We start from the raw sequence: 13,514 nt of genomic DNA on the forward strand, positions 1-13,514 counted from the left end.
CACACACACACACACACACACACACACACAATTGTGGAGACACAGGGTTTCCAAATCTGTGTTTTGGTCTCTAACCAAGTAATGGTGACTATGAGTGATCCAGAGGCCCCACAGCCCGGGATTAACCTGTGATGTCCCAGTAGAATCCAGCAGCTGGGGAAGAGAGTGCTTCCGGCCATCCCGAGAGACCTCCAGCATCCTGATCCGGGGGTCCCCATTGCGTACCATCAGTTCATTATATTCTTCAACAGACTCTAGGCGGTGGACACCTCCTGTAACAACAACAATAACAACAAAAATGGAGGCAGGGCTTGTTAAGGCTTGAGAAGAGTGTTAGCAGAACCAATAGGCCGGAACACCATGTTTGCAATCACTGTGTGGTTTCAGAAGGTCTGGGGTTGAAGATGCATAAACGACCAAGTTTGCGCAGGCCTAGCCCCAGGTTCTGCATCAGCTTAAGGAGCAATGTGTGCACCGAGCCAGATGCAGGGGTGGCGGGAACAGCAAGAAACTGGTGAGGGGACCATTGGCAGGTGGTCTCCTAGCAATGGTGGGGCATCTCTTCACAGTGGCCATGGCTTCACTGCTAGGTGGGTGCTTTTACTCCACATATGATACTGATTTTTTTTTTTTTTTGAGATGTACAGTTGATGTAGGTCTTGCTATGCAGCCAAGCTGGTTTGGAATTCAGAATTCTCTTGTGCCATGTGACTTCCATCCTCTGAGCGCTGAAATAACTGGCATGCACAACTATGCCTGGCTTAGCAATGGCTTTCTGTTTTTATTCATGCTTATTAAGCATAACTTAAATGTACACAAAAGTGCATGAATGAAATCTCACACGACCTCTAACACACTGATCAAGAGACATAATCCAGAATCTCAGAAGCCCCCTCGGGTTACTGATTGCTCCTCATCCGACGAGGATATGATCTTTAGACCAGTGATCTAAGCATCCCTGATCACCTCTGTCTATTTTTGAACTCTATATGAACCAATATGTACTTCTGTGTATAGGAGCTCCTTGCTCTTACATTAATTCTATTTTTATTTTGTGTATGTATGCATGTGGGGGTACATGTGCCATCATGTGGGGCACACGTGCCATCAGAGGACAACTTGCAGGAGTCCGTTCTCTCCCCCACTATGCGGATCCTGGGACTGGAACTCAGGCCATTAGCATTATGGGTAGGAACCTTTACTCACCAAGCTGTCTTGCCTATCCTTCTCATACTTAGTTTGTGAGACGCAACCGTGCTGTTTATGTGCCAACAGTTTGATCATTTCCGCTCTGCGTAACATTTCATTGTATAAACACGCTATACTTTATGCATCCTGTTGTTGAGGGATGCTGGCCTGTTTCCAGCTTGAGACGTGAAACAGTAGTAACGTGTGTGTGTGTGTGTGTGTTGGTACACTCAGTATATTGCTGCCCACACATTACTGTTTTTTAAGCAGCCCACTAGAAATGCAGAAAGCATTGTGGGTCAGGTATGCATCTGTGGGACTCCTGATCAAGAATGATCAAGAATCAAGACTACAGCTATTATATTCTCATGTGTGCCTCCTGTGAAGGTAACGTCTTCCCAGTGCCGTGTCGGTGTGGAGGTGCTGGCTCCTGGCATTCTTCCCCAGTACTCTTTCCTGCAGGATGAGCTTTGTCTTCCCCACGCCATCCTGCTCCCTATCTGTCTTTAATGTCAGTTGTTCCCCTGGGTGCACAAAGGGATCTCACTGTGGCTTTCAATCTTCATCGCACTGATGACTGACGGGCTCACACCTCTGTGTATACAGCATCGGCCGATCCCTTTTGTAAAGTGTTTATATCTTCTGTCCATTCGTTTATTAGATTTCCTTACTGATTTCTTAGTAAGTTTTTTTTTTATTGTAATGTGTGAGATGATGAATCCTTTGTGGGATCTATGAGTTATACATATTTTCTCCACATCTGTGGCTTACGTTGTCTTAATGGTATTTTCTGGAGAATAAAAAGTCGTAATTTTAACCGTATGATGTAGCCATTGATGGCTTAATGACAGGGTGTTTTGAGGAGTGTGGTATGTTTACACAAAATAAGATGGGTCATAGTTTCTTTCCTATCATTTTAGATATTGCAGAATCTAAATGTAGTTGCTTTATAAAATTCCCTGACAACATAGAGGGGAAGGGTCTGTCTTAGCTCATGGCTCCGGGTTGTAGTGGATCATGGCGGGGAATCACAGGGAGGAGTTTCATCATATCACAACCCTTGAGGAAGCAGAGAGCAACAACCACATGCATGCTAGCACTCAGCTCGCCCTTCCAGTTCAGAGCCCACCCATCCAATGGTACCCACCCCATATTCAGGGTAGGTCATCCCACCTGAGTTAACCCAATAAAGCGACTCTCTCACAGGCATACCCACAGGGGAACCTTACCTAGACGATCACTCATTTGGAACCCCTCCAGTTGATTCCCGATTGTGTCAGGGTGACAAAACTAGCCATCATGGGTGGCCATAATAGCGCTATGCGATATAATTATATGGGACCACAGTTATGTGTGTTGCCCATTGTGGACCAAACTGTAATTTTGCAAGCAGGGATGCAAACCAGCTTTTACTTTTATAATTGATGCTTTCAGATCCTATTTAGGAAACCTTTGCGATAATTTTATATGTGTGTGTGTGTGTGCCTCATGTTGAGTTTTGAATAATGATACGGTGGTGATAACAGCTAATGGATGTCACTTAAGGCTTAGCTTTTCAAAAGCAAAGCATTAACTTTGTGAAGGAGGTTTTCAAACATCTGAAATCCCTTTGCAGCCAAGGAAAACTTTGCATTTAAAAAGATGGCAAACTTAAGAGGTTAACATGGATAAATCAAAAGTACTGAAGTTAAAGGAGACTCCTGCTGGCAGGAAAAGAGGTAGGCAGGAAGGAAAGCTTGGGCTTGCGTATTAGAAAAGCCGTTCTGTGAGATGAGGAATGATGTTGCTTCAGTCATTTTGGAGCCAGACTAGGCCAAGCCTTCGTGGAAACGGCTAGAACCTCACACACATACTTAACTAATTCATAACTTTGTAATTCATGGGCCAGATTAATCTTTCTTGGCATGCTTACTCATCTGAAAAAGATTTAGTAGAAGCAAATTCCTTCTGGGTTGACAGGGAGGCGCTTGTCACCGACAGGAGAGAAACCACACACGGTAGCTTCCACTGATAATGCCCTGATGTATGAACACCGCAGTGACTCATTTCGAGAATATGAAACAAACACTCAGATCTGGAAGACAGACAAGTGAGGATTCCATGGCATTAAAACCTCCTCTGTGGGGCTGGAGAAATGGCTCAATGGCTAAGAGCACATGCTGTCCCCGCAGAGGACCAGAGCTCAGTTCCCAGCCCCCACATCAAGCAGCTCACAGCAGATGCCTGAACTCCAGCTTCAGAGAGCCCACGCCTTTCTCACCTCCTTGGGCCCAGACAAAGGGCATGCAAACATTAAAAATAAACAAACTCCCACATGCAAATGTGTTTCAAGGAAAGCAGTTCATAATGCCGTCAGAGCCCAGGTCCCCCAGCTTCTTTAGCATATCTCCAGATGAAGCTGCCAGGCTTACAGATCCCACCCTCCCCCGAGAATAGGCTCTATCCTGATAGCTGTCAGGGATGTGTTCCTCTTTCTTTCTGGAACCGGGACAGAAGTATCACGAGTTTACACAACTTTACACAACACCATCACTTCCCACCTCACAGCCTGCCGTTCTTCCCCTGTGCACTCTTGCCAAGCTTTACCGGACTGACTCATCATTGCCACCAGACGATATTGGGCCTTTCAAACGAGAGAGGACTAAAACAGTTGCCCACAATGTCTTTCATCCTCCCCATTGCCTGGAAAATCTCCCATTCCTCTCCTCCTCTCCAGTCTTTTACCCACGTCTCAGCCTCCCTTTATCCTGCTGTTTCCGAAGGCCTCCACGAGCACCACAGTCCAGAGGGACTCCCAGCCACTCTGCCGCTTGTATGTGTGTCTTATCCAGGCCACCGCTATGTGTACATGTGGGCTGCCTTCCCTGGGGACTAAGAGTTCTCACGAAGGCCTTCCTGTCTGAGGCCATTCAAACTCTTGTTTCCCTCTTGAGAAGGAAAGAGGCAAGAACAATCAGAATGAAAATGAAAATCATTATACTCATGACCCCCAACAATAAAATGAAGGGGGGCTTCTGAGGGAAGGGTCCATGGCTGTCAGCCTTGAAGTGGCAGTACCAACCACATTCTCTCCTCAGTCTTCCAAAAGGGGGGACGCATGGAAGGCTCTCACATCTGCTGAGAGAACCAGCGCACAGTATAATCCTCCTTTCCCAGAGGAAGAAGTCACTGGGCCCAGGTCACTTGTCTTGGGTGTAGCGTTGGAAACTAAACCCAGTGCCACTGATGCTTGCGCATGCTTCCTCCCCTATTCCGCATCCCCCTATCACAGGTTTGCATGGCTTGAGAAGAAGGTGAGACTCCCTGCGGCAAACGGTGAGCAGCCCTGGACTGGCTATCAGCTAAAGGCAAGGCTGGCACCAAACTGACAATATGGGCACATCTGGAAGATCTTCGAGCTACACCCCCACTCCCATCCGAATCTAGAAACCCTTTGACATGGTAGGGGACAGAATTCTTTTCACTGTCCCCAGGAAGCCAGTGGTGGGAAGAACTGGAATGTAGGTCCTTTTTCCTGGCTTCAATCCAGTGACCTTTGGGACTTCCTTAGTTGCTCTGATCTCATCTATAAAATAAGGAATGTAACTGCTGCGGTTTCAAAGATCCTTGTGTCTCCTGAGAACTCAGAGAGCCTCCCTGGGGACTGATTACAGTGGTGATAAACTCTGCCAAGCTGGCCACTGCCTCCTCTCCGCCCTTGTACACACAGGATTTAAAGGCTCTCTTTCAGCTGGGGTGGGGGGGCTGCTTGTTGCCTCTAGGTAAGAGCCTTCTACCCAATGCCATATCTTTCTGCCAAAAGTCAACCTAACATGATGCTGCCTAGTTATTCCCAGTTCAATAAAATAACTAATTTTTGTGACTAGAGTTTTAGCAGGGTGTACTTTATGGTCTCACGCTATTTATCTTCCCTGAGAATAAATGTGGCAGAGAGCTAGATGATGGGGGACATTGTCTGGGCTGGCAGCATTGTCTCTTTCCATGCCAGGGATCTGGGTGCAGAAGAAGAAAATGATGGGATAGGGGATATTAACACACTATGCGTTGTGCTGGGTGATTTCCTGAGACTTAAAAATAAGACCTGGGGGCACTTGCTGTGCAATCCTGATGGCCACAGCATGCACAGGTCTACACACACACACACACACACACACACACACACACACACACACACCTGCAGCAATAAATAAATACATGGTGAAACAAAAATATTAACTTAATCTTTCAAAGTCAGGGTATCAGCTCCATTGGACAGCTGTTGAAATGGAAGTTGAAGGAGGTTTAAAAATAGCCTAGGGGCCAGGTGGTGGTGGCACGCGCCTTTAATCACAGCACTCAAGAGGGAAGCAGAGGAAGGCAGACCTCTGTGAGTTCAAGGCCAGCCTAGGCTACTGGAGCTAGTTCCAGGACAGACTCCAAAGCCACAGAGAAACCCTGTCTTGAAAATCCAAAAAACAAAAACAAATAAAAGACAGCCTAAGGATGCCAGGCTACCAACTGCTAAGGGCCCAAAGCTAAGTTCTACCTCCTTTCCCAATACCTGTGAGCGGGTGGCTGGAGCCAAGTCACCTACTACGCCAGTAGGCACTGTGCCAGGAGCCCATGCCACATCTGGAGGTCCTAAAAATGCTCCAGTGCATTTTTAAATGCAGGAAAAGTTGAGCGCGATGGTAACGAGAAGACAGTAATGAACTCAGTACATATCTTGTATGTTAGTGTGTGTTATACACATATGTGTATGGAACTCTGCAAGTCCATGCAGTGTGTCTCTCAAGCCTAGAGGTTGGCATTAGGTCCCTTCCTCTATCATTGTGCACCATTTACTTGTTTCACTGACTGTGACAGAATGCACATGAATACAGCGTATGCGTGCGCATATGGAGCCAGGCAGGGGTCTGCTGTCTACACCCTTATGTTTGTGTGTGGTGTTTTGTGTGTGCCTGCAGCTGCCCTTGGGTCTGTGTTTGCTTGTCAAGGCTGGAGTTCAGGGTTCCCCACTAAATCCGCAGGCTTGCGGCCAGCCAGTGAGCCCCCAGGGACTCACCTGTCTCGGCCCTACCCTAGTCCCAGTGCTGGGATTACAGACGTGGGCCAAACCGGGCTTTTTCTTGGGTACTGAAGATCTGAACTCAGGTCTTGCAGCTTGGTTAACAAGTACTTGACCCACCGAGCCATCTCCCCAGTCCCCAGCAAACATCTGCATGGGAGCACAGTCATGAAATTTATTTTTTGATGGAAAAAAAAAAGTATCCAACAAGGCAAAAGTGCCAAGAACCCATGAAAGTCATATGTGTCTTCTGCTGTCTCCCCCAGAGCACAGGCCAGGGCATCTAGGGAAGAACGCAGTACACATTGAATATGGAAGCCATCAGTTCTGAAAGTTGCAATCTCTTCCGTCATTTCTCCTGCTTAGCTGAGGAGGCATGTGATGTACGATAAAAATCCTTCCGCCCCTTGTTCTAGTGGGCCCAGAGTTGTTTCTGTGGGGCGGGGGTGGGGCACGTGCATGCTGAGAGTATGGGAGGCCTGAGCATTGGCGCTGAGAGGGTCACCTGAAGCCTCATTAAGGTAAATGAGCTAAACATTCAGGAAACTGAAGTTTCAACAGACAACACATACACATACATATACACACACACACACACACACACACACACACACACGCACGCACACACATGCACTTTGTAAGGGCTCAGAAGAAACAGTCACGTGGGCAGCTAGGCTTAAGGTGCTCTGCCAGGGCATGCCTCGCTGGAGGAGACAGTTGTGAGATTTGAAGGAGATGAAGGGCTCATCTCCCCAGGTGTAAGCCTGTTAACGCTCCACCTAGGAGGATGAGGCAGAAGGACTGGAGTCCAGGCCAGTCTGGGATACATGACAAGCTGAGGGCTCTCCCCAAAGTGTTCCTCCTGTTGATGGGGTTCGCTTCCCCATTCCCGAGACTGCAAGCTTCTCTCAGTCTCCACAGGCAGGGTGTTGCCACTTACCTGAGAGACGGCTCTTAAGCTTCATCTTATTGTTGCCTTGTTTGGGACTTTCCAAGCTCCCCTTGGATTCCTCAGAGCTGCCTACATCCTGGGATTCTTCTGAGTCGGGCATCTAGAAGGCAGAGCACAGAGCTGAAGGGAGAGGCCAGGCCTCCAAGGAGTTATCTCAGTCAGGCAGGAGAAGCAGCAATACCTATGTCACGTGAGAGAAATGGCTCACAGAATGACAGCCCCACCCTTCAGATAACCAGAGGGCCACAAGCTGGCAAGTTCCCCCTCAGAAGCAACAGGGAGATTTCAGACCTGAAGGAAAGGACCCCTGGGGCTGTTTCCCACTCCCATTTTACCAGGTCAAGATCACCCCAGGCTAGCCAGAGGCAAGGCGAGATTGAGAGCCTAGGTCTCCTGGCTTATAACTCTGAGCTTTTTGTAGGAGGCAGGTTGCCACAGATAGACATCAAACCAGAAATCCAAACCTGATTTTAGACTTCAACTCGTGTCAGTGACAGTCAGGGACATGTTGTGGAAATGTGGTTTAAGACAATTTTGCCATTAGGGAGACCTTGATGACCTAGGCCCACCACTAGGGGTGGAGGTGGGGTGCTCCTGACATTCAAGGGACCAGTGCCAGGCACAACATTGTTACATTCACCTTGTAAGATAAGCAACTGTTGAGGATAAAAACGTGTAGTATAGAAAATACGTCAATGAGGAATACAGTCTTTACTGTCAGGTACTATGTACCAGATAGAACTGCACACCCTACGCCGAGTGGGGGGGGGTGTCTCACATCTGGTGGCACAGGCTAATGTCGGCATCAGCATTTGTGGCACTGCCATGTTTACTGCGTAAATCTTCCGGGGGCTCGCCACTGCATATGTAACCCACACCAGTGGCTAAAATATTATGAGTGTATTTCCTTCAACCCACCCCCACGTTCTATGAGCCACACTCCTCTCAACCTGAACTGTCCAGGTTCTGTGGAAGTGTCAGTCAGGCCAAATGTCTGCAGGTCACCTTTCACATCAGCTTCCAGAAAGCGATTCAGAAAAGATCACCCCAAAGGTCAGGCTGTCAGGCATTCTAGAGGCACTAACCATGCTCAAAAGTACGCTAGTAGATTGAAGCAGGAGACTTGGGTGTTGGAGAGCAATTGTTAAAATTTGGGGGCCAGGGGTACTGAGGAGATGGCTCAGTCAATACAGTGCCCCTCATGGAAGTCTGAGGCCTTGTGTTTAGATTCCCAGAACCCAAGGAAAGAGCGGAGAGTGGTGGCCTGAATCTAACTCCAGCAGAAAGGATAGCACGGGCTGGGAATGATGCAGGTGGGGGTGGGGGTGGGGATGGGTGTGTGCAGAGAGAAGCAGGTCTCTGGAGCTTTTTGAGAGATGGTGCCTCAAGAAATAAGACTTTTAAATAAAAATAAATCCTAAAAAGAAGGTGGAGCTCGGTTGCCCTGTTAAGGAAGACAGCCAGAGTTAATCTCTGGCCTCTGCAAGCATGTACACATGTGCATGCCTGCCTGCCTGCCTGCCTGCCTATATGTACACGTACACACACGCACATGAACATTTACAGCCCCCATCACATTCAAGGGATAAACTGAAAACGTATTAACGATATCAAATAATATGCTCCCCCTTAGAATTTTATTTTCCTTTGAGATTCTAGAGGGGGAAAGCCTCATATTAAAATAGATGAGCTCATGCTATCTATGCACACAGAGTTGCAAGGGGCATATGTCTAATTCTGTATGTAAATTATAAAAAATTTAAAACTATCTCTCAAATGCCTTGTCTTTTGTGAGGTGGTTATATATATTAAATATATAAAGATATTATATATATATGTATATGTATATGTGTATATATATATATTCCGTAGATTTGAAAATTCCCTTTCTTCTTAAGGTTCAAGTATCTTTTCAGATAAGAATGAGGAGCATAGGATGAGAAGACAAAGAGATGGGCAGAAGTTTTGGAAGGGGCACTGGGAAGGAAACGAATCCTGTCATAATAAACAAGGAGTTTACAATGTCAGGGACTGGCTGGTGTCCAGGGCTAGATTAAGAAGGGAATCCTGAGGGTTGTTTTATAGGTTTTCCAGAGGAATGGATGCCTTTGTCAACCTCAAACCCCGACCTCGATGTAAACCCAGTAAAAAAGAACTGTGCAAACAGGAATCATTCAGAGAGATGAACAACGACACGGAAAGAGGCAGAATCGCCATTGTGAACAACAGTTCTCAGAGCAGGGTGAGGCTGTGGCTTGCCTAAAGAAAAAGTGAACTCTGCTTGCACGTCCATGTGGCTTTGGGGCTACTGAATGGGTGGGAGCCAAGACCAAACTGGCCAGAGATGTTTAGATCAAGGAAGGACCCTCCACCTCCCCACCAAGGCCCTGTTTCTGGAGTTAGGAACACATTTCTTCTGGTCTCCATCATTCCGACACATCCACAGGCCTTCCACAGAATCAGAGTGATTCGGGAAATGACACGCAAACTCTTAAGTCCATGATGCAGAGACCCCCATCTCCTTGATTTCCAGTTTCATATTTACTAGGCTCTCGCTCCTACCATGCTAACCTACTATAGCTAATACAGTAATGTGGACAGTTAACATGGCCAAGTGTGCGCTCCGCTCAGTCCAGTTCTTTGCCATTTCAGTTTCCCAGGGAATATGCTTTCCGAGATAAACAGCGATGGGCCCATCTGATAGATGAGGGAAGAAAACAGAGACATTTAAGCAGTATTATTTTGCTGAGGATATTCAAGACTCACAATAGATTGCACGTGAAAGGTCAGATCTAAAGTCTGGAGATGCCAGAAAAATGCAGTGACCATGCATTTGCAGGAGCTGAGGGCGAGATTTCAAAGTAGAGACGGTCGACCAAAGCCTTCAAGGACAGTGCTTCCCCCCTTCAATCTCCCAACTCAACAAAGAATGAAATGATACCTAGTTTCTGTGACTTACAAGCTGTGAGATTGCTGAAAAAAAAAAAAAAGAAGTCCTTCGGTAAACCATGGCTAAAACGTGAATGATCTAGATACACCGCAAAGCACTTCAAAGGCAGGAATGAAGTGTTAGCATAGGAATGTTACTCCATTTCGTGTTGCCATAACAGCACACACACTACAGGACTGGTCTGTACAAGGAAAACCTAGCTGGGTGTGGTGGTACACACCTGCAACTCCAGCACTCCCCAGGTGGAGGCAGGGGGATTACGAATTCAAGGTCCTCCTCAGTTATAGAGTTCCATTTCTTGTTATTTTGGATGCTGGGGAATCCAACATTGAGGAGCCAATACCTGGTCGAGGTGCTTTGTGTACAGCCACGGCAAAAGACCAAAGGGCCAAACTTGCCCTTCTGAAGGCCCGGTTCATGGTAAATAGCCAACACCACACAGCGGGGAAAGTTTCCAACACAGGCTTTACTTAAACCAAAGCAAAGGGGTTCTGAATTGGAATAGGACCATTTCCTCCCTTAACAGAAAATTTGTTTGTCACATTGGGCTTGGAACTCAAAGAACAGGAAGTGGGCTTTGGAGACACATTAGCTCCATGTTCTAGCAGGAAGCGGTGTACAAAGTATCATTTTGACTACAATGGGCCTTCCCTTAGTCCTGTTCTATTGTGTGGAAATGCCCACGTTTAAGAGAATCCTTTGGCTGGGCGTATTCCCTGCTCCAAATTCGCAGAACAAAGGAGCCCACTCTGGAAATGACATTTGTAGCTGTACTGGAAGTAAATTAGCAGGAAGTGCTTCTGGAATTTCTCCATTCAGTCCGGCAGCTCCAGTTAGCACAAGGCCAGGCTGTAATATCTTAATAGACCGCTGAAGACCCCATGGCAGAGCCTCACGTACCTGTGAAATCCTCTCTCAGTGATGAAGCAGTTTTAGCTTTGGGTTTTGCAGAGAGGGGGGTGGGCAGAGACCCCAGCTGTGAGGCACCCATCCTGCTTGTGTCATTTTATCAGTAATTCATGTCCCGAGCTCCAGCCAGTGTCCCCATCTGAAATATGGGGCTGCAGGAGAGGATTAAATCTACTACGTGGATTTCTGCTTCGCGGAGGCAGGCTTCTCTTAAAACCACAGTAACCAGTTGAGAATAGGGTAATGAGGGGGAGGGAAAGAAAGAGAAGGAATATGAATATGAGAATATTCTGGAAGCCAATAAGCAATCAGATGGGATGGAAAAGATCTGACCTATGCTGAATCCTAAATGAGGACTAGAGAAAGCTGAGCAGCAAACCCATTTTGCACAGAGAACCCCTACAGCTCAAATTGCCCACAGAGGATCCCTGGAAATGACCATGAAGGGGGAAGGCTCAGCCAGGTCCAGGTGTGGAGGGCGGAGTGATGGTTGCAGGTATCCACCTTGGGTCGATTCTGAGGGAGCTTCCTAAGAGCAAGGAATGACTAAGCCCATCCCGTTTTCAGTAGTCTCTCAGTATTCTCTTCCATCCTGCCCCCCCCCCCACTGGATCACTCCTGCTCCCATCCCCACCTGCCCCATTCACGAAATCTCTTCTATTTCCCCTTCCCCAGAAGATCTGGGCAGCCCAACCCAAACCCAAATAGAGAGAAACTCAAAGCAATTCTACTAAAATCAGGAACAAGACAAAGCTGTCTATGCTCGCCATACCTATTCAATATAGTATTTGAAGTTCTAGCTAGAGCAATAAGACAACTAGAGATCAAGGGGATCTAAACCGGAAAGGAAGAAGTCAAAGAACCTGATGTTGGTGGACAGGGACGATTTCCTGGGCAGTGGCTGACTCTCAACTGATAGCAATGTACAAAATGCATTTGAACAATGGCTACTTTACCAAGTAGAGGGCTCCCCGATTGCTTCTCCATAACAGTGGGCCCTACAAGACAGAACCTAGACTAGTATTTTGGCCACAAAACATCTGCGCCAAAACAAAAAAGGGACAGAAGGAATATTTGAGAGGGCGTCTGAACTTGGGCAGAGCAGAACTGTGAAGAAGGTAAGTGGAGAAGGAGGTAAAAAAAGAAATCCAAAGGGGAAGGAGGTCGCCAATTACTGACCAAAAACGTACAGCAGGAAGCGATTCTGTTTAACCCTGCAACATTTAAATCCGAGGCAAGATGAATCTCAAGAAGCAGGTGACAGAGGCCCGAGGGCAGGTGCCCAGGTCTGGCTCAGGACTAGGCAGAGCACGTCCCCAGTTGAGCAAATGCCGCAGGTGGGGTGGGGAGGAGACACTTCCATCTTCACCCTCATGAATTCTAGGCCAAGTAGGAGCAAACTTGAAAAATGTGGCCCAGGACTGAAAGTCCTGCTCCTTGAAACACAGAGGATCTGTCAGAGGCACAATCCACACTTGATACAGGACAGCAGGAAATGGATGACTTGGTTTCAAAGGGTAAAAGGCAAATACAGGAGCTTTCAGATTCATACTAAAAGCCTCTCATGCAGGACCAGGTTGATTCCAGCCAGCCTCCTTTGGGAGGAAGATTCCCCAGGGCTACAAGCTCCAGACAGCTGGCATCCTTCAGAGACGCCAAGAACATTGTCATTGAAAGAGTATTTATCTTGATCTTACAGGTGAGTGTTTTGTCTGCAAATAGGAAGTGTATCACATGCATGCCTGGTACCCTCCAAGGCAGGAAGAGGGCAATGGATCCCTTGTGATTGGAGTTACAGATCGCCGTTAGCTCCCCTGTGGGTGCTGGGAACTGAACCCAGGTCCTCTGAAGGAGTAGTGGGTGCACTTAACTGCTGAGCCATCTTGCCATCCCTCACCCCACCCTGGTACATTTTCATCCTTGAGTTTTCTTTAGTGCTGTTACCAAGCTTCTGTTATAACCAATGGGAACATAATTCTCCACTGGTCTTTTGCATTCTTGTAAGAGAAACATAGATTGGGTTTTATCCTGGGTGAACAGACTTGACATGGGAGATAGTGTCCCAGGAGGGAGATGTAGGCTTGTTTACTATGAAGTAAAAGAAATATAATGTCGCTCTCTTGAGCCAAGGCTAGTCAGGCTTGCTTCAAGCCCATCATGAAAGATTGTAGTTGCTTGTGGTCAGGGTTTCTCACCTGTGGTGCAAGTCTGCAGTATATCCATTTCTGCACCACGGGACTTGAAGAGGGGAGAGAAGAGACACAACCAAACTTAGCCCTGACCTGGGACTGAATCTGACACCCGAGACCAGAGGAAGCTAAAACCTAGCTGTGGTAGCTTCAGTAACAGTCAAAATTGCTTCTGACCTGAAATCGCATGTCTTCTGCAGAAGACACTTTCAAACTGATTTTTTTAACTTCTTGAAACTGTCCTGGAAAAAAAATTAAAGTCCCAGGAACATGTGTTTT

At 47.1% G+C, this 13,514-nt stretch overlaps 1 protein-coding gene across 1 annotated transcript in view; it reads right to left on the reverse strand.

The window, feature by feature from the left end:
- The window catches only part of Pdzd2 (PDZ domain containing 2), a 346,988-nt gene that overhangs the window by 48,250 nt on the left and 285,224 nt on the right, over positions 1-13,514 (reverse strand). The window contains exons 7-8 of the mRNA XM_026783724.1: positions 7,176-7,287; positions 127-272 (exon numbers count right to left, since the gene is read on the reverse strand). Of these exons, the coding sequence (XP_026639525.1) occupies positions 127-272; positions 7,176-7,287 (258 nt within the window). The remainder of the gene's footprint in view (positions 1-126; positions 273-7,175; positions 7,288-13,514) is intronic.

This window comes from Microtus ochrogaster, chromosome 19 (assembly GCF_000317375.1).
Source record: "Microtus ochrogaster isolate Prairie Vole_2 chromosome 19, MicOch1.0, whole genome shotgun sequence".
NCBI classification, from domain to species: Eukaryota; Metazoa; Chordata; class Mammalia; order Rodentia; family Cricetidae; genus Microtus; species Microtus ochrogaster.